At 51.5% G+C, this 25,919-nt stretch overlaps 1 protein-coding gene across 8 annotated transcripts in view; it reads right to left on the bottom strand.

The window, feature by feature from the left end:
• Positions 1 to 5,647: 5,647 nt before the first annotated feature.
• KSR1 (kinase suppressor of ras 1) overlaps positions 5,648 to 25,919 on the bottom strand; it is a 153,500-nt gene continuing 133,228 nt past the window's right edge. For 4 of the 8 annotated variants that reach the window (XM_045525413.1, XM_045525412.1, XM_045525418.1 and 1 more), the window contains 8 exons: positions 25,001 to 25,380; positions 22,760 to 22,856; positions 19,781 to 19,914; positions 18,972 to 19,103; positions 17,676 to 17,811; positions 13,186 to 13,319; positions 10,591 to 10,671; positions 5,648 to 8,643 (listed from right to left, as the gene is read on the bottom strand). In XM_045525413.1, coding sequence (XP_045381369.1) covers positions 8,568 to 8,643; positions 10,591 to 10,671; positions 13,186 to 13,319; positions 17,676 to 17,811; positions 18,972 to 19,103; positions 19,781 to 19,914; positions 22,760 to 22,856; positions 25,001 to 25,380 — 1,170 coding nt within the window. In that variant the 3' untranslated portion in view covers positions 5,648 to 8,567. The other 4 variants (XM_045525415.1, XM_045525414.1, XR_006728799.1 and 1 more) reach the window with 3 other exon arrangements.

The following is a 25,919-nucleotide window of genomic DNA, read 5'->3' on the forward strand; positions in this document are numbered from 1 at the left end:
AGGTGGGCACTCCCAGTCCCAGTGACCTTTCCCGCCTCTCTGCTCCTGTGCTCCACCCTTGAGATGGAGTCATATGTGGCTCATGTGGGTTCAAGATACGCGGCAGCAAGTTTCTAGGCGACAGAACCCGGAAGCAAGTGGCCATGCTCCCCCACAGTGTCCAGAAAACAGCGGGGCTGGGCTTTGCCTATTACAGAGGTGGGTGGTGGGCAAGGCCTACTTCAACCCATTTTACACACAGAGAAACTGAGGCTCTCAGTCCAAGGCACATGCCCAAGGTCACACAGCTAATTAGTGGCAGCCTGAGCTATATGAAGATACTTAGGCTCTCCCAAAGTACTTCTCCCCTTTAAATTTCTATTCCTCATGTCAAAATATAATTCTGTAGAAAGGAATATTTTACAAGAGACAAGAGACAGACCATAATGAAGATTTTTATTCCAGAGTATGGTGGTGCCCAGACGCTTCTGAGCCCCCTTTCTGTGAGTTGACCTCTGTCCTCTCTTCTCCCCGTCTTCTCTGTCCCTTTTTCCTGGGCTTTAGTATGAGGAAAGGAGACATCTTGGACCTGATAGAACATTCCAGGTGACAAGGGAGTGGGAGGGAACATATGACATAAACTGTGTTTAATCGGCTTCACAACCTATTTAGGGGAAATAATTGGCCGAATCAGAGAACAGCAGGACAGGCGGAGACAGGGGAGGGGAGCCACGGCAACAGACTTGCCCGAAGTCAACCAGGTCCCTGCAGTGTGCCAGGGAGAAGGCCCAGGGATCACCCTTGGGATGAGCAGGGGAGGGCCATATGGCACGAGTGGGCACCCCAGAGCCATACATACGTTTGCACGTTTCTTCCTGCCTGCCCTCTGCCCAGATGCACCAGGATTTGCAGACTAACGTCTTTGAGATGCTCCCACAGACTGAGGTCCTGCGTCCCCTTTGCACCCTCCACCCCCATCATGTTCCTGGATAAACCAGCAACAGTTGGAGCAGAAAAGAGGGACACGAAGGGAAATTCTTCACAATCCTCTCTGACACCGTGGACAATTTCGTCATGGCATGTCATTCACAGGAATTCGCCAGTTCATTGGCATATGGAACAACTGGAACTCTCATTCGTTGCACGTTGCAGGGTAAAATACAACTTAGTACAACTGCTTGTTGAATTGTAATATGGCCAAATATCGACTTCTCCTATGTCCTGGCTATTCCACTCCTAATAGTTACCCAAGAAAAAGAAAGACATATTCACGTGTTTATAACAGCTTTACTTGTCGGAGCCCCAAACTGGAAACAATACAAGTGTTCACCAACAGGAGAAAGGAGACGTCAACTGAACAGAACAGCCCTCAGCGATGAAAAGGAGCTAGAACATGGGAAACATTGATGAACCTCACAGGTGAGTGGGAGAAGCCAGGTATAAACAAGCACAGGTGTGATAGTTCCTTTCATCTCAAGTCCAACCACAGGTCAGAATAGAGGTTACCCTTGTGGGGTCACTGACTGGGAGGGGCACAATGGAGCCTTCTGGGGGCTGGAAACGTTCTCGATCTTGATCTGGATGGTGGTCGCACGGGTGTTTACATATGTACACACGCATGCAGCAGACTAGGATCTGTGCAGTTTACATAAGCAGTATCTCCGTACATACTGTCAAAAGAAAAAGTTTCTGAGCTCCTAGGGAGACACAGGCACAGCTAAGAGTTCCAGCAAACAAGCCCCTTAGCGTTACCTCGTGCCTTAGAGGTGAGTCATAGGTAATCAGTGTCACTAATGAGTCCAGCTCAAAAGGAGGGCACCCTGCTGTATGCCTTGCAGGGAGGGGACACAGGCAAACAAAAAAGGCCAATGTGTTGTTAGACTAATCAGCGCAGTAGGGAGGAATTGTCAAGGCACAGTGCCGGGCCACCCAGAATTCTGACCTTGGCAGGGTGGCTAGCACCGCTCAGGCACCACGATCCACTCCCAGGGGTTGGCTGTGGTCTCATGGAGGCAAGAGGCAGCCCTCAGGAAAGTTTGTTCTCAGGGCTCTGTTATTCAAAGACCCAGACCCTTGTCTGAAGCTCTCTGCTCTGTGCACTGTAGACTGTTGGTGGGAATGTAAAATGGTGCAGCTGCCGTGGGAAACAGTATTGGCTGCTCCTCAAAAAACTAAACATAAAGTTACCAGAGTCTTCAGCAAGTCCACTTCTGGATATATACCCCAAATAACTGAAAGCAGGAACTCAAAGAGATATTTGGACAACCATGTTCAGAGCAGCTTTATTCACAAAAGCCTAGAGGTGAAAGCAACCCAAGTGTCAGTCAATGAATGAATCGATCAACAAAATGTGGTCTATCTATATAATTCATCCTTAAAAAGGAAAGAGATTCTGACACATGCTACACCATGAATGAACCTTGAAGACATTACGCTAAGTGCAATAAGGCAGTCACAAAAGGACAAACACTGTATGACTCCACTTGTATGAGATACCTAAAGTCATGAAAATCAAAGAGAAGAAAGTACAATGGCAATTGCCAGGGGCTGGGAGGATGGGGGAATGAGGAGTTATTATTTAGTCTGAAACAGAGTTTCGGTTTTGCAAGATGGAAAGAGTTCTGTGGAAGGATGGTGATGATGGTTGCATGACAACATGAATGTAATTCATACCATTCAACTGTACACTTAAAGCTGATTAAAATGGTAAATTTTATGTTACATGTATTTTACAACAATTAAAGTTCACTGAAATGTGAGTCTGATGATTTCTACAAGTCACACTGAGAATCTACCTCTGCCCCGTTCTTGGTCTGGTTTTCCCCACAGGGCCTTACCCAGGGCACTTTGTGTCAGGGTATTAAAGGCAGACAGGTCTCTTGGATTGAGAGGTGCTATGATTTAGATGTGGCTTGTGCCTTCCAAAGCTCATGTTGAAATTTAATGGCCAACATAAATTGGCAGTTTGTGTTGGGAGATGGGGCCTATAAAAAGTGACTAGCTCATTAAGATGGATTAATGTCTTTCTCTCCAGACTAGGTTAGGTCTTGAGGGAATGGACTGGTTCTGATGAAAGTGGGTTGTTATAAAGTGGGTCAGACTCTTCTGTCCCCTGTCTTTTGCACGTACTCACTTGCCCTTCTGCTTCTTCATCATGTTAGGAGGCAGCACAAGGCTCTCAATGGAAGTGGACCAGGTGAGGCTGCCCCATCTTGGATTCCCAGCCTCTAGAACTGTGAACCAAAATAAACCTCTTCCCTTTGTAAATTACCCAGTCTTAGCCATTCTGTTATAGAAGCAGAGAATGGACTAAGACAAGAGGATTAAGGTTTCTAAGGGAGAGTGGAGGACCTGAAAGAAAAGAAACACACTCGTGGAAGATTCTGGGAGGAGGGAGGAGGGCAAAACCAGGGTGGAGAGGGTGAGAATGTGAATGGAATCTCATAGTTTTAACTTGTATTTCCCTGATGATTAGTGATGTTGAACATTTTTCACATGCCTATTGGCCATTTGCATATATTCTTTGAAGAAATGTCTATTTAAGTCCTTTGCCCATTTCTTAATCAAGTTTATTGTTGAATTTTAGTTTTCCATATATTTTGGATATCAGTTCCTTATCAGATATATGACAGGCAGATATTTTCTCCCATTCTGTAGGTTGCCTTTTTACTGTGTGTATTGCCCTTGATGCACAAAATTTTAAAATTTTCATGAAGGCCAGTTGTCCATTTTTTTTTTGTTACCCATGCCTTTGGTGTCATATCTAAGAAATCATTGCCAAGCCCAATGTCACAAAACTTTTGCTATGTTTTCTTCTAAGAGTTCTAGAGTTTTAGTTCTTACATTTAGGTCTTTGATCCATTTTGAGTTAATTTTTAAATATAATGGAATGCAAGGGTCCAAATTCATTCTTTTGCATGTGTATATTTTTTTCAAGATTATTTGTTGAATAGAACGTCCTTTCTCCACTGAGTGATCTTGGTACCTCCGTCAAAAATCATTTGACCATATATGTGAGGGTTTATTTGTGGGCTCTCTATTCAATCCCATTGGTCCATATATCTTTGTGCTAGTACCACACTGTTTTGATTACTGCAGCTTTTTAGTAAGTTTTGAAGTCAGGAAGTATGAGTCCTCCAGCTTTGTTCTGTTGCAAGATCATTTTGGCTATTCGAGTCCCTTGAGATTCCATATGAATTTTAGGATAGGTTTTTCTATTTCTGCAAAACACATCATTAGCATTTTGATAGGAATTGCACTGAATCTGTGGGAAGTATTAACATCTTAACAATTATTAAGTCTTCCAATTCATGAACACGGGATGTGTTTCCATTTATTTATATCTTCTTTAATTTCTTTCAGCAATGTTTTCTAGTTTTCATTATTCAAGTTTTTCATCTTCTTCGGTAACCCCTAGGTATTTTATATTTTTTGATGCTATTGTAAGTAGAATTGCTCTTGTAATTTCCTTTTCAGGTTGTTTACTGTTCATATGTAGAAATGCAACTGATTTTTGTTTGTATCCTGCTACTTTGCTGAATTTATTGGTTCTAACAACTTTTTTTTTGAATCCTTAGGGTTTCCCACATATAAGATCCTGTCATGTGCGAACAGATAATTTTTCAATTTCGATGTCTTTTTTTCCTTGCCTAAGCTCAGGCTAAAGCTTCTAGTTCTAAATACAAGTGGCAAAAATGGGCATCTTTGACTTACTTCTGTTATTGATATTTAGCTTCATCCCACTGTGGTGAGAAAAGATACTTTGTATGTTATCTATCTTTATAAATCTATTGAGACTTAAATTTGTGGCCTACTACATGGCGTATGCTGGAAAATGTTCCATGACTTAGCACTATCTTTTGAACACAGCAAGTGCTCAACAAACATCTGACCAGTTAAGTTTCCCAACTTCTGATGAGAAGAAAGTTCTGGAGTCCAAGCTGTAGCCTGAGTCCTGGACTTGCCACCCGCTGGATGAATACCTTAAACTCTCAGAACCTGTTTCCTCAGCTGGAACATCATGATTCCTACCTGCCGTTGTGAGAGTTAAGATAATGTATAGAAAGCACCCCTGGCTCCCAGTAGGGGACCCCACAAACGTCCTCTTCCTCCACCTATTCTGCTTACTCTAATCTCCTAATCACCTCTCTGTATAGATAACTGGCAACAACAGGCTCCTAGAAATTAGATTTAGATGGACGCTGCCCCACCCCGTCCCCCAAGGCTCCTACAAGGCAAAGGCACCTCCAGCCAAGGGAGATACTGGCCGGGTCTGGGCCTCACTCTGGGTCTGCTCATGGGCTTTGTCACTGCTGGGGGCTGGGTGATCTTCCTCTGCGCACCATGGGCTTTTGACACTGCTCCTTTCCAGATTCCTCCATCTGCTGAGAAATACCTGCTTCTGACATCCAAGCATAACTTTCTCTCTTCCTTTGGAAGGACCTCCTTTAACCCCTACAGGGGGTTCAAACACCCCCTGACCCATCCATTCCTGTCCTCCTATGTCATCCATCCAAGTGGTCCCCAACACTCACCTGCAACCCACCAGAGCAAACACAAGCCCCGGGACACCTTGGCACAACTTTATTCACAAACTCCAGACACCCGGCCCGGCTCAGCATAAGAGGCCATTATTCTTGCCAGTGGCAGAAAAACCCGATACAGCACATTTGTTAATACTAACCATTTTAATTTAAATTAATGGCATTTCTGGAAGACAAACGCAGTTGATAGAAAATATAAAAACTTTTACTGTACAAATTTTACATCACATTCAAAAAGAGCAGGTGTGTGCCCCGTGGCCACAGAAGACCCTGGGTCTGCACACACGGATGGAATCCTGGCTGACGCTGCAGCACAGCACAGACTACAGCTGGCTTCACATTCGTCTCCGCCTCTCCCCACTCCAAATCAATACAGAATAACACCGGCTTACAGGGCTTGCCACTCCCCCCTGTGACAAGAAGAAATGCCAGGAGATGGCAGAGGGTGTTTTGCTTTGGTGCTGTGGGGAGATCAACTGTGCTGCACGCGCTCACAGCTGACGTCGAGCTGGAAACCCAGGGCGCCGCGGCTCTGGCGGTTGAAGGCAGCAGGGCTCGGAGGCGAGGCTGGGCACCGGGGGTGCCGCGAAGGGCCAGAGCTCGGGCTCCGCTCTCAGACCCCAGTGGGGACCTCCACGGCCCCGGGAGCTCTCGCCAAGCCCTCCCACCCTTCTCCGTGCCCTTCACAGTCGCCGTGAGGGCTGAATTCACAGTGTCTGTCGTCCTCCGTGTGTTCCCAAGGCGGACGGAGAGGGCACACAGCAGGGCACGCGCGTCTTCCTAACTGCAGTTCACAGTCACTTAAATAAAAAGGGAGAAGGGGACCATCGTGGGGGGATTTCTTAAATGACAGGCAGTGCAGAGGCAGCAGCCCGAGAGTCTGCCCGGGGCCTCGGAGAGGAAGGGAAGGAGGGTGTCCCCCAAGTCCTCAGCTCCACCCTCGCGACCAAGTGGCTTCCGGGTTCCTGGCAGATCGCAGGCCCCCATCGGATCGTCAGTTCCTTAAGGGTGGGGACGGTGACTGCTCCTACCTCTAGGTCCCCAGCACTTGCACAAGACCAAGTGCACTGTAGGTGCTCAATGAGAGCTTCTCGAACGGTGACACTCACAAGAGAAAGCAAAACCCAGACTTTCTGTGGGCCTGGGGTCAGGGAGCAGGTGACCTGACTCACTGAGCTGCCGTCCAACCCGGGGGGCTCACCAGCACGTCCACTGGGTCTGCCCTCACCCAGGCAAAGGCCAGCGTCACAGTGGGAAGGTGACAGGCTGGAGACACACACACTGCGATCTCTGGGAAGGCGCAGCCACGTGGGAGGCCAAAGGGATGATGGGGTACAATCAACAGTCCCACCACAGCACGGAAAAGCCCCAAACAGAGCTGAACCCAAGTGGCTTACAATTCCTCCTTCCTCCCCACACCCTGACCAGAAAGGGCCAGGATGCTCATGTCCCAGGACACGACTGCACTGCTGGGCCACTGTGCCCCCCAAGGAGGGGCTGCCCAAGGAGTGCTCAGCCTGGAGAGAGGGAGGCAGGGAGGCTTGTGTCACAGGACGTTTGGACCAGATTCCGGGGCTAGGGAAGGCTCTGAAGATCGGGGGCTCCACTAGGTGGGCCTAACTGAAAGGGGGGAGCCGCAGGCCTCCCTGCTCCCAACCTGAGCTCAGAGCACAGCCACAGGTTCTGGGCCTGAATCCAATCACATCTCCACCCTTCACCCCTCTTCCTTTCTGGTCTTGGAGCCTAGGGTAACATAACCTCCCCTTAAGGGCTTCTTTGCCATTTGGAACTTTTCTCTGTAGGTGACAGTTTCTAAGGAACTCAGGTGTGGTGCTCTCACGCCAAAGACTTTCGCTAATCCAGCCCCTCCTTGTGGTTCCAAGGGACCCAAGCAGACGCCTGGCGGTGCTGGGGAAGGCTCTGCTGACGGGGGCTTGTTGGGTGGGTCCAAGCAAAAGGCGTGGACACAGGCCACGTGCCCCGTCTGAGCTCAGAGCACGGCCAGAGGAGTCAGGAATGGGCTAAGGGGTTTCAACAGGACTAGTGAAGAGGAAGAGGTGGGTAGAAACTTCTGGCATGACTGACGATGGGTCAGTCTGCCAGGGTCACTCTGAGCCAGGAAGGTTAGGTACCTGCTGCCGTCTACTTTCCCTCCCTCCCTCATCTTCCTGGTTCCCACCCACCAAGCCCTCATGGTCCGCACAGCTGCTGGGCTGGCCCTCAGCCCTGGGGTCAAATGTCAGTCAGGGACCGGGATGGGTCTAAAAGCTGAGGACTCAGTCCTGTCCCCTTGGTGCCTGCCTGGGGCCTTCAAAAAAGAGACACCTGTACAGGCACGTGGATGTTTCCTCACCTTGCGGCAGAAGCCCTGGCTGGGAGCCGCTGGAAGAGCCCAGATGTCATTTGAATTTTGTCTCTACTTTTCCAGCAGAACAGCCTGGAGTACAGGGGTGGCAAGGTGAGTGCAAGCTCTCTGGGAGCTCCCAAGCCCTGTAATTCAGCTTGGTTCCTAGCCAGGGTTTCCTCTGCAAGATGAGGAGGGGACAGTGTCCCTGTGACAGGACGAGGAGAGAACCCTACAGAGAGAGGTTCCCCGCTGACGGGGTTTTGGGCCAAGGCAGAGGCCGGCCCAGACCCTGTGGGCCCCTTGCCCTACCGGAGAACAGCCACAGTCACGATGCTTTTCTTCCTCCTGGCCCAGCGTGGGCCCCTCACTGCCCACAGGGTGCTCCAGAGGGGACGGCCACTCCTGCCGTCCTGGCCATCGGTGCCAGTGTGCCTACGCGTGGACTGTTTTTATTATTACTACTGTAAAACATCGAGTTCGCTTAGCAGAAACATACATGTAAACATCTGCTGTCGGTCGGGACAGGTTTGGTGGTTGGTGGTGCCGTTTTGAGACACGGCAGGGGCAGCTCCATCTCCGCGCTCCTGTCTGCAGCGCTGGGCGGGCAGAGCGTGTCTTCTGTCGTGGTGGTCGTGTGGGTGTTTCGGAAACACATTTCAAAAAGAAATAAATAGGCAGCAGAAAAACTGCACGGCGGGCTACATCTTTGGATTACTGGACTCCAGGACGCCCAAGCCAAACCTTTCAAACCGGGGTACGACTTTGCTGTCAATGCTGCAAAGAGGAACAAAAACAAGGGTCACAGCTCTGCTGGTCCTGATCAGAGTTAGGGTCCCACTGGCTACGAGATGGGCCAGTTCCAGAAGCTCAGCAGAGGCCCCCACCCGCACACCAACAAGTGAAAATGACTGTTTGGCAACAGCCTTGGCAGAGGTGCCCCGGCCAGTGACAGTAGCTCGTCTCTGAATCCCCAGCTCCCAGCACTTGGCGTGGGCTTGTCTGAATCGTTTTCTCACTTGCAGCCCAGGAAAGCTCTTGCCCCAAGTGGAACTGGGAGAGAAGTACGACCTGACTCCCAGGACCAGGAGTGACAGCCCACGCTCCTTTTAGACATCGACTCAAGTGCTGGGGTGCACTGGGGCCACCCGGTAAGTGGGGTGAAATGCAGATTCCCAGAGCCTGAGTCCAGAGATCCGGATCCAGCAGGGGTGCTGGGGAGGGTGGGCAGGAATCTGCATTTAGTACACAGTGCGGTGGCTCTGTCGCAGGTGGCCCGTCAGCCACGCTCCTGATGTGGCCTGGGGTCTGGTCTGTGGAGCACTGGGCACGTGCAAAGGGAGTAATTGTGCCAGGGCGGGGCGTGGGGGCAGCAGCTTTGTTTTTGTCAGTGAACTTGTCTGCAGACTGGCATCCCGCTGCTTTAGGACAGCTTTTCTGAGTGTGCCGCTGAGGACACGACCCTTCCAAGCTGATGTCGTCATGGCAACTGAACTTTCCATGTCTCCTGCCCCAACTCTACGGAGGGGACTGAGAAGAACTTGGAAGAGGGTCTGTGACCAGGGTGCTGGCCTCTGGGCAGCTCTGAAACCACCCCACTCCTTGCTCAGTAAGATCCCCACGGGTTAGAAGCCAAGCAGAACCCTCCCACGTGCCACGCGCACACTCAGCGGGAGGCCGGTGTGCGCAGGCGGTGGGGATAGATCTCACGGAGGTGTTAGCAGTGAGACGGGGCCACCCAGACGGAAACAAGACCAGCCCTCAGATGAAGAACAAGACAGAAGTAAAAGTCACGTCCAGGAAGGTAGTTAGAAGCTGCTCAGACCGCCTTGGAGGGAGCTCAGTTAGTGGGATCCTCTGAGGACAGTCACTCAGGCACACGCAGGTCACGCAGAGAAGGGACAGGGCCGGTTGTAAAAACAGACAACGCAAAGGAAGTCTCGCGTGAGAAGACTGGAGCAGCAGAGGTGGCATCCCCCGGGTTAGTGCCCGCATCTCAGTTTGCGTTTTGGCAGAAGTCATGGTGCTGAGCTGCCGATTAGGAGGGAGGAAGGCCCTGGTGGGTGCAAAGCGGCCAGGCCTACAACCTACAGGGGGAGAGAAGGGAGAGCAGCGTCAGAGCCGGAGCCCAGGGCTGCGCCCGGGGGAGCTGGAGGCCTGGCCAGAGCGGCTGGGCAGGGGACCTGCTGTCCCTGCAGAGAGATGGGACATTCCCCACCTCCGTTCCCCAGGCTTGGCAGCACAGCGAGCTTGGAGGAGAGCCCGGGCACAAAGAAGCTTCTCCAAGCTCCCGCAGGGCCCCATCGCAGGACGCTTAGAGAGAGGTTGGCCAACAGGCCCACGGGTCCTCAGCCCTCAACTATCAGAATTTACTTCCAGGAGTATTTTTGCTCACTGGATTCTCCTCTTTTGAGCTCTGGCCAGCGGTGACCCTGGGGACTCAAATCAATGATCTGAGTTCTCTCCCACCCAGGGACAAGCCATCCATCCACTCTTGGTGTGGACAGAGGCCCTGCCACGTGCTGTGGGCCTTCTCTCACCCGTGGAGGGAGACACAAGCCTGTGTGGCCCTTGCTGGTGGCCGTGTGAGCTGCAGGAACACCACTCGGTTTACGGGAATAAATCGCGCAAGATGAGGAGCTGGGACGCAGACACACGGGGAGTGGGTGTGCAAGGGGACAACCACAAACAGGCCAAGAGTGAGGGAAGGGACGGGAGACACACTATTCCTCCAGAACCGGACAGGAGTTCTTAAAGTCGGGGTGGCCGTAGCGTCCTTTCCCGTAGTAGCGGCTCCTCCAGCGACTGGAAGTGCCCCGCGACCATTGCACCAGGCGTGGGAAAAGAGCAGTCCAGCCCCAGCAGGTGGTCGTGTCGCCCCCGGCGGACAGGCGAAGGAATCAGCGTGATGAGAAAGGGGTGAGATGACAGGACAGGAAGTGTATCCGCCACCCCCCGGAAATAAAAAAAAGGAACAAGACAATGGGAAAGAAAAGAGAGAGTAAACATTGTGACCAGGGGCTTCCACACAGACTAGTTCAGGTATGCTGGCATGCCTTCCTTTCCCCCATTTGTGACTCAGTTTCCCACCCAGGAAATGAGAAGGTGGGGCCGTCCGGTTTTAGGGGATACAGAATCATCCCCTGAATGCAGAGCCCACCCCGTGCAGCCTTCTCTTTCATGGATGAGAAACCCAGGACCCAGGTCATTAACAGAGTTGCCTGATGTCTGACAGGACCAGCCCAGAGCTCAGGCCTGCACCTCATGTCACTTTCCTTGACCTGCTCTCTGGGGGGACAGTTCCAGCTCAAAACCTGGCTCTGACGACCGACCCTTCCTCTGCAGGCCGTTTCTCAAGCCCCTGGCGTGGGGGGACAGGCCACTGTGCTTTCCCACAGCATTCGGCATGCTGTCATCATTTGCTTATGCATTCCCGTGCCCAGTGCATACTTACTGACCAACTATTATGTCCCTGGGACTGTGCTAGGAGCTGGGAATACAAAAGTCACAAGACGGAATCCTGCCACGTGGAGGTGTCACTACAGTGTGTCTGTCTTTATTCCCAACTAGACCGTGACCTCCTCGCTGGCGGAGACCTGGTCTTGGCCGTGTGTGTGTCCCCAGGTGTGTGGCAGGTGCGCAGCAATGGCTGAGCAAAACTCACACCTCTAAATATGGGGTAACTTGGGTTCTGACCCGTCCTAAGAGCAAAATACTGAATCCGGTATTGCATTAGAAGATACACGACTCCCTAACCCCAACTTGGTGTTCCTCCCAGCCGTCCCTGCAGCTGGCCCAAATCTGCAGAGCGTGATGTATTCCTCAGTGGTTTCTCCGACTCGCATCCTCTGTTTGAGAGCCTCACGCTGGGCCTCTCCACGGGGCTGGCGAGGTACGTGCAAACCAAATCGGGCCACAAGCTAAGAAATATTTTTGACCATTTTAAAAGGTATTTGGGGGGAAAAAAAAAAGACACATACCAGACTGTATCACCTGCAAGCCTAAGCTATTTCCTACCTGACCCTCTCTAGGACAAGGAACGCTGCTGCCACCACACACCAGGTGCGACAGCTGGGTATGCAGCTCCTCGGGGTCGGGACGCGTGTGCAGAGACTGGGGGCCTCCCGGGCTACCGGGGCAGGGGGTGGCAGACAGGCTCTTGCCCCCATCCCCATCAAGAACAGCTCCACTTCATCTGTTTTATATATCCGGGCTCTGAGGGTGATTTCACTTTTAGAAAGCATCCTTCACCTTGAAACAGTTTAAAACTGTTCATCTCGTTCGGGAGCCCAGCCTGTGGGTCAAGTGTGGCCTGACACCTGCTTCTGTACAACCCGCAGACTAAGAATAGCTTTTACCTTTCTAAATGGTTGGGGAGGAAAACATCCAAAGAAGACTACCTTATGACATGGAAAAGTTCCATGCAACTCTGATTTCCAGAATCAAGGTGCAGCGTGGCCTGTGGCTGCTCCTGTGCTAGGTACGGCAGTGCCGAGTCTTCGCGGCAGAGGCAGTGCTCATCCCAGGGACGAGGACTCGAACTGCCCACCTGGTCTGCAAAAAGTATTCACCACCTGGCCACCCTGCATCTTGCCCAGCCTTGGCTTTTTAAAGCTGCAGAAAGTGAGGCCCAGCACAAGGAAGAACTTCCCCGGGTTCTCACGAAGCATTCTAGGCAGGTAAAGGTCTCTTTTGAGTGTTCTGGCTGAGGCAGCCAGAGGAACAAAGGGAAAAAGGGAACGAGACAGAATGCAGGAGAGATGACAGTGGCCTCCGCTGCCCAGAGCAGCAGCACCAGGGGTGCAAAGGGCTGTGCGATTAAACAGAGGAGGGAGGGAGCTTCTAGCACCAAAGCACCATATGAACCCACGCAATGTGGTCCCATAACAGGTGGCTGGATTTTTGTGCTAAAGACCTCTGTGTTTGAGTCGCTGTCACTGTAAGCAATATGGACTCTGCTTCTTTTGGTGACGCTGAGCACCACGTCACTCTGACTTCCAGCTGGCCCATCTTGCCCCTTCCTAGGCAGAACCTCCTAGTCCCGGCCTGGCATCAGTGCTGGTCTGTCTGATAACAGTGATGTGCCGTTTTTCGCAGATGTGAACTGGAGGTGCTCGCCTGTCAAAGGGAGTCTCCAAAATAAACTCGGTAAATGGAAATTCTTGGCATCACTTGGGCAAAGGGATGAGTCACCGCTGGCTGATCAGCTTTGTGCATTCCCCAAAGTCTTGGGCAGACAGAGCAGCAGGTGCCTCTACGACCCCAGGTGAGGCTGCGAGGGCCTGGAGGGCAGGTTCTGGCTCACGGAAGGGAACTTACTCAGCCGATTTCCAGAAGTGCCCGGGGTGGGAGAGCCGTCGGTTCAGCTTGGGCAGCTTCTCCAGCATGTCCATCAACAGGCTGAAGCTGGGTCTCTCCTGCAGCTCAAAAGCCCAGCAGGCAGACAGGATCTCCTGCAAACGGAGCTGCCATTAGTGGTGTGTAGGATGGCTGGGAGGAGAAGGAAACGGGGCGGCACGGCAGGGTGCTCCACAAAGGGCCCCTGTGATGCTCTTGAGCTCCCCCTCGCTGGCGCCCTCTGAACACCCTGCCGACGTGCAGAGCTGAGAAATAACTGTTTCAGAAGAGCTCTCATGCTTCTAGTTCAAAACGAAGCGCATGAGTTTGCCTCCATTCCTTCCTTCTTAGATCAGCCCCTACCCACAAATAAGAGTAACCACGCTGACAGACGGGTAGCGGGACAGAGGTCAGAAATGGGGTTGTTGGTTTTTAGACGATGCAAAGTGGAGGCACAATGTCCACAAGTAAAAGTAAAAAGCAAGATGCTTGGAAGACGTGTAGGGTGGGGCTGCTGCAGAGGTGGGAGCCTCAGTGTCAACAGAATGGAGCCCAGGAGTGACAAGGATGACTAAATACAGGGGCAGCAGCTGAGAGTCGGCAGGACAGCTGTCCAGATCGCCCCTCGCCCCACAAGGAAAGCCCTTCACACTGCGGCATTTTGCCACCTGCTCCAGGATCTGCATGTGCACACAGCACACCCCGAGCCTCCCGATTCAGGGGAACCGCCTGTGAGGAAACAGGCCTGCGTGCACGACAGAACACGTGGGCAGAACACACACACCACTCAGACCCAGCAACTCGGGCCTTTTTTCTGAAAAACCTGACCCCATGGGGCTGCCTGCCGTATCAGGTGTGTGTGTGTGTGTGTGTGTGTGTGCGTGCGTGTGTGTGACTCGGGCCTTTTTTCTGAAAAACCTGACCCCATGGGGCTGCCTGCCGTATCAGGTGTGTGTGTGTGTGTGTGTGTGTGTGTGTGTGTCAGAGACAGAGAGAGAAAAGCTATTCCAACAAATAAGGAAGTGTTTTCTGAACCAACATTCGAAGTACAAGAAGATAAAACTGAGGAAGTAAAAGACACGGAGGCTCACTAAGAAGAACCAGATTCTGTTGAACATGAATTTCCACAAAACACTCAGCAAAAAATTATCATAGACATAATAAAAGAAAATTTCCCAGAAACTTCCAAAGGAAACAGGAGTCTTCAGCTGAAAAGGCCCAATAAAGGGACTTCACTAAAAACAAACAAACAAAAAACCCTCAACTCAGACATATGAAATTTCACTACAGCAAAGATAAAGAGAAAATCCTAGATGTTTCCAGAAGGAATAAGATAAGCATCTACAAAAGGTTGTGAATCAGAACAACACCAGATTTTTCAACAATGCACTGGACTCTTAGACAGCAGAGCAAAATCTTTGTGTTCTGAGGGAAAATTATATGAACTTAAAATGCTACTGCTATATGGACAAAATAAGAACTTTTTTAGGCATGCAAGGATTGTCTCCTATTCATCAACTGGGAGACAGTTTCTTTAGGTTTTTCCCTCATTTTGCTGGAGTGCAAATAAAGAGAGGGGCAGACATGAGACACAAGGAACAGTGCAACTGCCCCAGGAATGAATGAACAGAAAACAGAAGGTAACAGCCGAGCAGCAGACCTAGAATCCCGCAGATTCCAATGATAAGAAATCAGTGGGCTCTGAAAAGACTGGAACAGGTTCCATTCAATAAGCAGAACGACGAAGGCGCTAAAAGACCTCAGGAATATGATAAAGGTGTTTGTTTCTTCTCTCAACAACAACAAAAAAAGGCAATTAAAACTACAGGAAAAACTAACACTGCACGAGAAAGCCACGGTCCAACTATGAAGCCGACAAAATCGTGGGCCTTTGAGCAATGGACGAAGTGGAAGAGACGGACCCACAAAGAAGACGACGTCACCCCGGTGACCTGCCTGACCAGCGGCCAGTGCTCCTACAGTCTAAGGTAACGGTGCACACGCTGCCTATCGTCTTCCCGCTTAGCCTCAGTCTGCAGACACAGTGTGGAAAGTTTACTCACGGCAACGTGACACCGACATTAACAACACACGAGTGCGGGGAAAGCTGACCCAAGTTGCGCTGTGGAAGGGACAGAGGGACAGGGAGCGAAGAGCTCACAGAACAAGACGCTGGTGCTTTTGGAGGCTGGGACTGCTGGTTCTCATGAAGAACCGCTCTGGCCATTTGATGTCTCCCTGCGTGTGCATCCCCGGACAAAAACTCACCGGCTGCCTCGGCACGTGACACAGACAGCAGTGCGGCCGGAGGGACAGAGAAAGGTGCCACCCAGAGGGCACTCCCTGTGTTTGACTATGATTTAAAATCATTTTTTATTGCCACTGACACCCCCAGCCCCACTCCCACAGCAATGTACTAAAATGAGAAAAGATAGGACCCGACAGGAGAGACAGCCCTCCCGAGCCGGAGCAGGCTGCCGGAACATTCTGTGTCCCCACTCCCCTACTCCCTGACCCCAACCTGTTCTTAAAAGGCTTCAAAGCACCCATCACCCCAAACTAAAAGAAATCCTTCCAATTAGTTCAGAACTCTGGCTGTGCTCTAGAATTATCCAAGAGCTTTATTTAAAACCATCCCAGGCCAATTGAATGGGCATCTCTGTGGGGAAGGCCCTGACCCTCGTGTTTGTATAAAGCTCCCAGATGATTCTGACCTGCAGCTGGTGCAGAGCCGGACCCCAGCCCTCTCGGGTCCGCTCTGCTCCAGGCCACCTCCTCGCCTGAGACGGCACTTAACACTCTGCTCCAGGGTGCCCAGTGTGCAGAAAGGGAACGGAGACGGCTGCCGGCGGCAACTCACTAGCAGTGTTTTCTCTCAGACATTAGAGACATATATACACACTCTTGTTTATACAGACATGGCCTCACTAACTTTTATTGTAAAGGTGAAAACTGGAAATCTCCTCAATGTCCAGGGACAGGAGTAGGTACGCTGTGGTGCAGCCACAGGACAGAGGGGTAGACAGGCTTATCGATAAAGGCTTGTCAATGACTCTAGATAATGAGCATAATAGAATGCTATGTGGAAAAAGTCACAATTAAAAAAGTCAGTTGTATATTATGATCTTGATTTTGTTAAAGATTATGTATTTTTACATTTTTTTTTTTTTAAAGATTGGAAGGCAGTGGCTACTTTAGCTGCCATCTGAGCTGTCCCAGGGCCCAGCCAAAGGGCTACAGTGACAGCCAGGAGGCCCAGACCCCAATCTTGAGCCCACCATACTCTCCTAAGGTGCCCAAGGACACGCCCTGGTGAAGGTGGCATTCAACCAGCTCTGGCCCAGAAGGACGAGCCTGAAGCAAGGTGCTCATCCCCCACACTCCTGGCCCAACACCCCAGATGAAATGGTATCAAGCGGCCAAAGAAGAGCCTGCTATTAGTGCTGTAGAGTAGCATTTTGGTGTCATTCTCGGGGAGCACACCTCCACAGATATTTTGCACTTCAACAAGATGACATGTACCACAGTGGAATCAAGTAGAATCAAACATAATGTCACCTTAAAGGAGGCTTCTCAAGATGCTCTAACTGCTGCTACCCATCAACTGAGGAAAACATTAAGACCTACTAAGATCTGGGAGGCAGAGGAGGTTGCATTCATCACCATGCCTGTCCAGAGTTCAAGGACAGTGACGCTGCCAACACTATTCACGACTTTCACAAGCAGCTCACAGTCCACTGAGATCTTAACCTGGACAAGTGCTAGGTGGCCCCTGTGACGCTGGCCAGACACCCACTGGAGTTACCTATTAACATAAGGCTGTTCTGCCTGAATCCTACGTGATTCGTGAACACGTGGTTATCACTGATCACACTGAAAATGTCAAGCCCTGGGGTTTCTTCATATATCACTGCGCCACGGCAAGGAAACTTACGAACGCAGAGAAGCCATTCAGAAACGAGAAGCCAGCGACTGTAACTAAAATTCAGCATCCTGAAAACAAGTCTGCCATGGAAACTTCAGTCTGTTCTCAAACAGTCAACAAAAACATTATAGAGAAAGACCTGATACCACAGCATAACTCTACTATTTGTGTTTTGAGCAGTGATTTTTTTTTATTATCCTCTTTCATGTAAATAACATACAGGGCTTTACTTTCTTTTCATCTTATAAATCATTGAAAATCATTATCTTTTTTAAGACAGATAGATGAGAAGACTAGAAAGAAATGAGAGAAGTGACCAGTGGGGTGAGAAAGGATGGTTTTATTTTCTCCTCTGTGGTCCCTGTTCTCACCCCATCCTCAGTCGTGCACACTGTGCCAATCGGTAATCACTAATTATGACAGCTCCAGGCTGCAGAGCCCCTCACTGGTCCCGCTTGCCAGGTGGGTCAGTGAAGGGCAGCGGTGTCATGCGTCCAGCCCCCCCCCCAGGCCCTGCTTCCCTCCCCCAGAGCAGGCGGCGACTCACGCTGACTTCCTTCCCCAGGCTGACGGATGCCAGGACTCGCTTCATTCCTTCCCCGCTGCCAATCTGCCAGATCAAGGCCTCTGCAGCCTGGTTCTTAAAGGGCCAGTCTCTTGCTTGTAGCTCATACCAGATAGTCCTGCAGAGACCGTGCACAGCGTGAACTCCTGATGGCTCTGCCCAGCTCATGCCCGGGGGTTCTGCAACCAGAGAACCAGCTTCCCAAAGCCAGGAGCCAAGCCAGAGAACCAGGGTCCTACCGGCCTTGCTCCTCACCCGCCAGGCTTCAGGGATGCTTTCATGGCATCTGGAAGCTTCTCCCCGTCCTGGAGGATCTGGGCCCTGCTGCCGTGGTGGTGGGAGTCGGAGGCAGCACAGGCTGGAGCAGAGAGTTGGTGGTCATTCCGACCCAAGTGTGGACCCAGTCCTGCCACTTTGTACCTGCGAGATCCTGGTACAACTAACCTCAGTGGGGCTGACGCCTCCAGAGTAACAAAAATGCCAAGCCCGGTGCCTGGCACACATCAGTGCTCAGGAAGTGACACAGTTAAAGGTGAGGGAGGAAGAGACAGTGCCCAGGCCACCCCCGTGGGAAGGACACCCAGAGAGAGCACAGGGTGGCCAGGGCGGGGGCCTTCCTCAGCCTCTCCAAGTCCCCTCGGCCTTCCCGACTTATTAGGGCGGGACTTTCTCTGTCAGCCCTGCGCTGTCCAACATGGGGGCCACTCGCCACAGGGGGCTACTGAGCAACTGAGACGGGGACAGTTGAACTGGGGTGTGCTGTAGGTGGGAAACGCACACCAGATTTTGAAGACTTAGTAAGAAGAAAGAACATAAAATATCTCATTCATTTTTTACATTGATTACATGCTGAAATAATATTTTAGATATATTGAATTAACTGAAATATATTGTTGAAACTAATTTTACCTGTTTCTCTTTTGCATGGCTACTAGAAAACTGTAAATTCTGTATCTGACTCACATTTTATTTCTACTGGTCAGCAGAGCCTGGTGGGCAGGACACCTAGTTCCCCCGGAGTGGGAGGGACAGTTCTCGGCCAGCCACTGTTATGCATTTAACACAATCACCTAATTTATTAATAGTTCTCGAGAAATGGCCCTGCTGGGAGGTGCCAGCATCCCCCCATCTCACAGGTGGAGACACGGAAGGCCAAGGGTGTGGTCACGCATCCATTAGGCAGCAGACACCTCAAAGCACACCTGCCCCTCCCCCGATGGCCACCAGGGCCCTGTCTTTTGGCCACACTTGGCCTCGGAGCACGAGGGGCCTGCTCACCCAAAGGCGTAGACGTCGGCGGCTTTGGAGAACGGCAGCTGATCCTCGTCCTTCCCGGGGGTCATCTCGCGCACGATCTCTGGGGCCAGGTAGCACAGCCAGTCATGCGACAGCTTCAGCTGGTTCTCCCGCCTGGAGGCCAAGAAGCCAGGACAAGGACACGGGCCTTTCAGCAGGCAGCAAAGAGGCCTTCCTGGCACACGTCTGCCCCAGGGCCAGCAGCGCACGCACAACTCGGAGAAAGGACCCGGACCCAGCACGTTGATCCTGTACTTGCAAAGGCACCGGTGTTCTTGGAGAATGTTGCAAAAGACTCAGAACCAGCTTTTTCTAGGGAAGCAGGCCAAGGACGGTACTGACAGGGAGCTGCACTGGAAGGAGCGGAATCTCTATGCTAGGAGGGGGAACATCGCCAACCAGAAATCCACACCCACCTGTGGCTTGCAAACCTGCCTGGCGCAGGCTCTGCAGCCTTAGGGACATTCTCCTGTCCACGGTTCCCCCGGACGCTTGGGGAGGAGCCCTTCTGGATTTGGGGATATAAACTTGACCCTCTTCCTCAACATGGGGATGTGAATCCTGGTTCCTTGCCCAAGTCCGTGAACAGCCAGGGCAAATGTGAGTGAGGGGACCCAGCCTCCACGGGGGTCAGCCTGAGAATCTAAATGTGACCCAAACCTGATTCTGGCCCAGAACCACAATGGCAGGACCAAAGCAACCCCAGCGACTGACAGCCAGAGTGCCCAGACCCCAAGCCCACCCGTCACTACCCGGCTGCCCCATCCCACCAGACACCAACGCCGACTCACCGTCCTTCTCGGACCACGCCCGAGATCCCAAACAGCCCGAAGTCCGTGATGACCACTTTGCCATTGTCATAGAAGACGTTTTTAGATTTGAGGTCTTTGTGCACAATGCCCTTGGCGTGAAGATAGCCCATGCCCTGGAAGAGAGTGGGCCTCACGTCAGTGGGGAGTTAAGGTGACTGAGCTTCCACCCTGGGCCAGGCACTGGGCTGGACGCTTTACCCAAAGCCCCTCATTTGATCTTCACAATTCTATGCAATATATTATCCCCACTTGACAATGAAGAAACTAAAGCTCAGAGAGGGAAAGTCACTTGCCCCAAGCCACAGAGCAGTTAAGTAGCAGAGCTGAGATCTGACCCCAGGCCCGTCCACCTAGAACTTGGATAAGGTGTGCGGTGTGGACAGGGTAAGGGAGGGTTGGATATAAAGAGCAGTGATACCACCTGAGTTCAGTCACTAAGGGCCCGAATGAGCTGGGGTCTCTATCAGGATTTGCACAGCTGGTCTCTGCCCTCAGGCAGGGAAAGGGCTCTCCCAGGGGACACAGAGCCATTCCCAGAAGGGACCCCAAGTTTGGGCAGTCCCAGTATCTGCACTGTGGCAGAAGGAGCCCTGGACCAAGTCAGAAATCTGGGGTTTGAGCTCCATCTCAGCTCAGATTCTAATTCAGTGTGGCCTTGGACATATCACTCAACATCTGAGCCTCAGTTTCCTCACCTGTCAAGTGAAAAGGGCAGCGGTGGGTGATGTCTAACCAACACTCTATTTGGACCGAACACTAATCGGCCAGGTGCCTGGAACATGGGTGACCTGACACAGGCATGGTCTCATCCAAGGTCAAAGCTGTCTTCAAACACCAAGCCCAGGCCTCCCGTGTGCCCTGCTGTCCTTGGGACTAGGAGCAAGATGCCACTGCTAGAATGGCCGTCCCCACCAGCTCAGGAAGAAGCAAACGTCAATCCACCTCCCAATCCCCACACTACGGGGTGCTTCACGTCACAGAGACACCTCCTGGCTACGAAGGTATCTTGGGGTGAGAGGTGGCAAGGTGACGTCTAGGGAAAACCAGCTACATTTAGGAAACAGATTGAGCTGTGAGGCGGAACCAGACAGAACTCAGCCCCAGCCAGAAAGCATCAGAGGAGAACTTCAACAAAGCAGATTCTCCTCTGAAAGAAGAGAGAGGGTGCAGGGTCTGCTGAGAGCTGCCATCCTGTGACGGGGACACGGAGCTCAGGAAAGGGCAACTTGCTCCTTCCCAAAACTCCAGTCTGAATGCAAGACGATCCTTTTTAAAATATCTGCCCATCTCCCAAACCACACCAAGGCACATGCCTTCCTTTGGCTACTAGCCAAACAGAGCCAAAGACTCCAAGAGGACAAGTCACTGTACCTCTCGGAGTCTTACCTGTAAGGTAAGTGTCGCAGCCTGAAAAGGCCCGTTGAAAGAGACAAGACGTAAAGTGCTGCGTCTGGAACGCAAATTCTCCTCCCTTCCCAGAATTTCACAGTGTTTCCCCAGCAGCCCCAGAGCTGCTGATCCTCTAACCAAAGGTCAGGCCGCCTCTGTTTATTTTGACTCCGAAAGCATCAGAGTTAAGGACAGTGCTCAGAGCTAAGGAAGTGGCTCAGAAGTTCCCAGCAGAAAGGGGAAAGGGATGGTTTTTCAGTAGGACAAGAACCAAACAGGCCAGCAGAGAGGCAGTTCCCAGCTCTGCGGCTCCAAAACCTTTTAGTAACTTTTGTCCTCTGCCCTGGTATCTTCCAGAAGCCTCCCGTACCCTAACTCAGCCGGTCGGCAGCCAGACACAGAGTCCCCATGCGCTGACAGTAAGGAGAGGGAAGAGCAGGAGGGAGGGCAGCCGAGTGGGGTGACACGGTGGGGAGCAGAGCCGGAGGGTTTGGGGGGAGACGAAGTTGGTGTGACACTCTGCAGCCCCACCAATCTCTCCGAAATCACACAGACTACAAGTGAAGGCAAAAATGTGACATTTTGGTTTTGGTCTTCATTAGTTTAATTCATCAATTTAGCCACATGGAAATGTCATGTGGAAATTTTGGTTTATCTAAAAACATCATCGTGATTTTTATTTTTTCCTTTTGAAAGACACACACACAATGGGCAGAATGAGGAAGGGAGGGATGGAGAGAGAGAGAGAAGACAGGTGGGAGGAAGGAAAGGAGAGAAGAAAAAAGTGGGGAGCTGCTAGGTGGAAGCTTTTCAACTCAATAAAAAAAGAAAAAAGAAAAAGGAACCCCTATCCACCAGCATTCTGGTTTTCCCTTGGGCCTGTTTGTTGCTAAATAAAGCAACAAATGAACTTTTCTTTCAATTTTATTTACTTACTTTAAAAAATGATAAAAGAGAGGAAAAAAGCTGCCCCAGTTGGGCCCAAGGGCCTGTCCTCATTAAACACGGATTTGGTTTTGGTATTCAAAAGTTTAATTCCTTAATTTAGCCACATGGAAAAAAACTTCAAGGCAGAACATGTAGGTCCTTCTGTGCCCTGGGAGGAAAATTGCGCCCCTCTGCCCTCCCATCCTCAGTCCTAGCAGGCCCTCACCGAGTGCCCGGCCGTGTGCCAAACTCTCTCCATGGATTACTGCATTTATCCTCGTGCCAATCCAACGAGGGAGGTTACAGCGGTACCCCCATTTTACAGAGGAGGAAGCTGAAGTTCAGAGAGGCTAAACAACCTGCCCAAAGTCACAGAGCTGGTGGACCAGGATTCAGACTGCCTTTAAAGCCTGCTGAGTTCCTCCCCAACCAATTCCGTTCCATCAGGGCTAATGGAGTGGACAGCTCCCGGCTCCAAGTGGACAAGACAGGGACAGAGGGAAGGGGCAGGGGTCCCACCCTTGAGGAACCCGAGCAAGAGGGAGAGACAAAGTAGCCCCTGACATGGCCACAGAGCGGGGAAAGGACTGAGGCTCTGGCACCAGCAGAAACCCACCCTCCTGCAGCCGGACACTCCCTTACCTTGATAATCTCCTGCGCGATCTGTCGCGTCTTGTTGATGTCCAGAGACGTCTTGGGGTCCCTCACAAACGAGTGCAACGTCCGCCCCTTGCAGAAGCTGTCGAGGGTGGCGGGGTCAGAGGTCTGGGGCCAGTGCAGCTGCCCCCACCCCTAGTGGAGCCCATGGGGAGAACCCTCACCGCCCACCCCCAAGGACTCTCTGCACCCCCCTCGACTGCGAGCCAAAGAATCCTGTCTCTTGACCAAGCCTGACGCCCACTTCCACTGGAGCGTCGCCTGCCATGTGCACTAACGCCCACAATGACACGCACCTACACACACACCCTGTTCCCCGAGGCCCAGTGCCCGCCCTGCCCTGCAACAGGAGACTCGGCTCATCAGAGCTGCCAGCAATTCGGAGCAGCCATCTTCGATGGGTTCAAGGCACAATGGCCACCACTCAAATCCCGACGGGGAAGAACTTGGCCTTTCAGGGCTGAGCCCAGACACCATCAAGGGCTTCTACTATGATAAATGAGTGTTCACGGAGGGAGGGAGGGAGATGGACGTCAGGGGTGTCAGAGTGATTACTGGGAAAAGAGCTTGCGTTCTGGGGTCTCTGCCGGCATCGACTCCTAAAACCCAGCGAGGAAGGACTCAGCTGTGTGGCTCATTCCCCTGCTCCAGGGACAGGCTGCCTTACTCCATCCATCTTAGGAAGGAACTGTTTTTAAGGAAAAGATTCTTGGAGCCTCAGAGACTCAGAGAACCAGGCGAGGGGTATGGAATGTTGGTGATGGCTTCCTTATCTGGGTCCCATTGCTCCTCAGCATATTCTAAAAACACATGAAGATTTTTTAAAATGAATGAATACGTTGCTGGTTTTATCGTCTTTAACAGACTCAAATCTCTCATGGAACTGAGTGGATGAGTTAGAGAGAGATGGGAAGGTGGCTGGACGGGCAGGTGACGCCGGGCACGGCTGAGTGGAGCAACCACACGAGGCTCCCTAAGGCATCGCAGTGCTGTGCTTTGGGCTGGAATCGTGTCCCCTTGGTGTGGTGACCCTGGTGACGTCACACTGCTCAGGAGTTCTGCTGGGTGGTTACTTATGTCTCAGATACATAAGGAAAATGGAAATTAATTTTTACTTGGTTGGCACAGTTTGAACAGAAAAAAGTTTTGTTTTATTTTTTTTTAAAGCACAGAGTTCAGCTATAGGAACATCATCAGAATACTAATGTGAGTTCTTTTGGCTGATGGAATTAATGCGATTTTTAGTTTCTTCTTGAAACCTCTATGTGTATTTCAACATTTCTCTAATGACCTCATATTGCTTTTCCTGATTTTAAAAGCAAACATCAATTTCTTAAGTGCCCTGGGCAAAAATGTTTTAGTTCCACACCCCCCCGGTGCTCTGGGGAAATGGACACTGCTGTACGTGGACGGAGAAAGTAAACTGGTGAACATTTCTGGGGTAGAAACGGGCAATAGAAATCCAAGTGTTACATACGCATGCTCTGACCCAGCCCCGCAAATATACTTGCTGAAGCCCATCAAGACACACAAATGAGGATGCTCATTATGACAGTGTCCAGCACAACAGCGCTGCTTAAATTACGACACGACCAGTGAGAGAACCATGGGCCCATGTGTGTGACTCTTCCCAGCTCTGCTCCACTGTCAGTGACATCATGTTGTTATCTTGAAACTGACCATGGAATTGACAGATGCTATAAATTAGGGCTTCCCTCCTCCCTGCCCCAGAGCTGGCTGTTAAATGTTACCAGCACACCGCTGGGTTCACCTGTGACGGGAATACCTGCAGATGCTGAGAAGGATAAAGCAGGCCCCAGATCTACAATCAAGTGGAGAAAGCAACGTATAAACCAGCATAATCTCTCCTGTGTATTTTTACAAAGGAATATATAAGTAGTTTAAAAACATGTGAGCACATGCAAACTTCTTCATATCAATGGAAGAAATGTTAAGGAACAGTTTACAGTTCCGGCTTTGGGGGAAGCTCCCAGCTTGCAGGGAGGGAGGGGATTGGATTTTGCTTTGTACCTTTTACGGGATGTTTGAATTTTCTCTAACTTTAGAAAGGTACCATATTTATTTTCCAATGTCAGTGGGGTTATGTGAGTGGGGAAGTTACACCCATTCTTGGTTCTCCTCTTTGTGCCTCTCCGTATGAAAACTTCCCCACCCTCCAGGACACCCACCCAGAGGAGAGGGCTCCCGGGGAGGGGGCCGGGTTACCTGGTGATGATGGCCAGGTGGGGAGGGTTCATGCAGGCACCCATGAAGAGCACCACGTTCTCGTGCCGCGTCTGCCGGTAGTTCATCACCTCCTTCTTGAACAGCTTCAGGTGGTCCTGGTTGTGGCCGTCCATCTCCAGCAGGCGGATGGCCACCTCGCCGTGCCAGCGGCCGCGGTGCACCCGGCCCCAGCGGCCCTGCCCGATGGGCTCGCCCAGCTCCACCTGCTCGAAGGGGATGTCCCACTCCTGCAGGTACACGCTGGTCTGGCTGGCCTTGCGGGAGATGGGGCCCCGCCAGGGCCGGCGGGAGCTCGGCAGGTCGTCCACCTCGTCCTCATCGTCTTCCGCCTCGGACTTGCCGGCCTCCGGCTCCTCGGCCTGAAGGGCAGGCAGCAAAGAACAGGGAAGGGCAGCAGATCTGGGCTCAGCCAGCTTCTCTTCCCCTCTGTGGAGCCCCCACATAGTACAGGGGTTCAGAGCACACAGAGTAAAGGAGGAAAGACGCATGGGGTCGGGAGACCCGGGTTCTCGTCGCAGTTCTGCTCAGCTTGCGGGGGACAGTGGGCAGATCATTTATTAGCATCACTGGACCTCAGTGTCCTCATCCACAACATGTGGCAGTCGGCCCGGGGCATCCCTGAGGTCCCTCATCCTGCTAACACTCCTAGATCTGCCTGTGAGCAACATCTGATTATTCAGGGGGGAGCATTAACATCTCCGGCAAGGAAGAATTTAACTACATTCATCTTTCAGGTCCTTTTTCATTTAAACACAGAGTTTCTGACTCTCCTGTGGGCAGGAGTAAATCAGTCTGTGAACATTCTCTAAGCCACCCTGCACTGCAGGGATCCAGGCTCAGTCAACACTTTTGGTCAAAGGTCAAGACAGTGGTTCTTGACCCCGGCTACAATCAGAAT

This window comes from Lemur catta, chromosome 15, assembly GCF_020740605.2.
Source record: "Lemur catta isolate mLemCat1 chromosome 15, mLemCat1.pri, whole genome shotgun sequence".
Lineage (NCBI taxonomy): Eukaryota > Metazoa > Chordata > Mammalia > Primates > Lemuridae > Lemur > Lemur catta.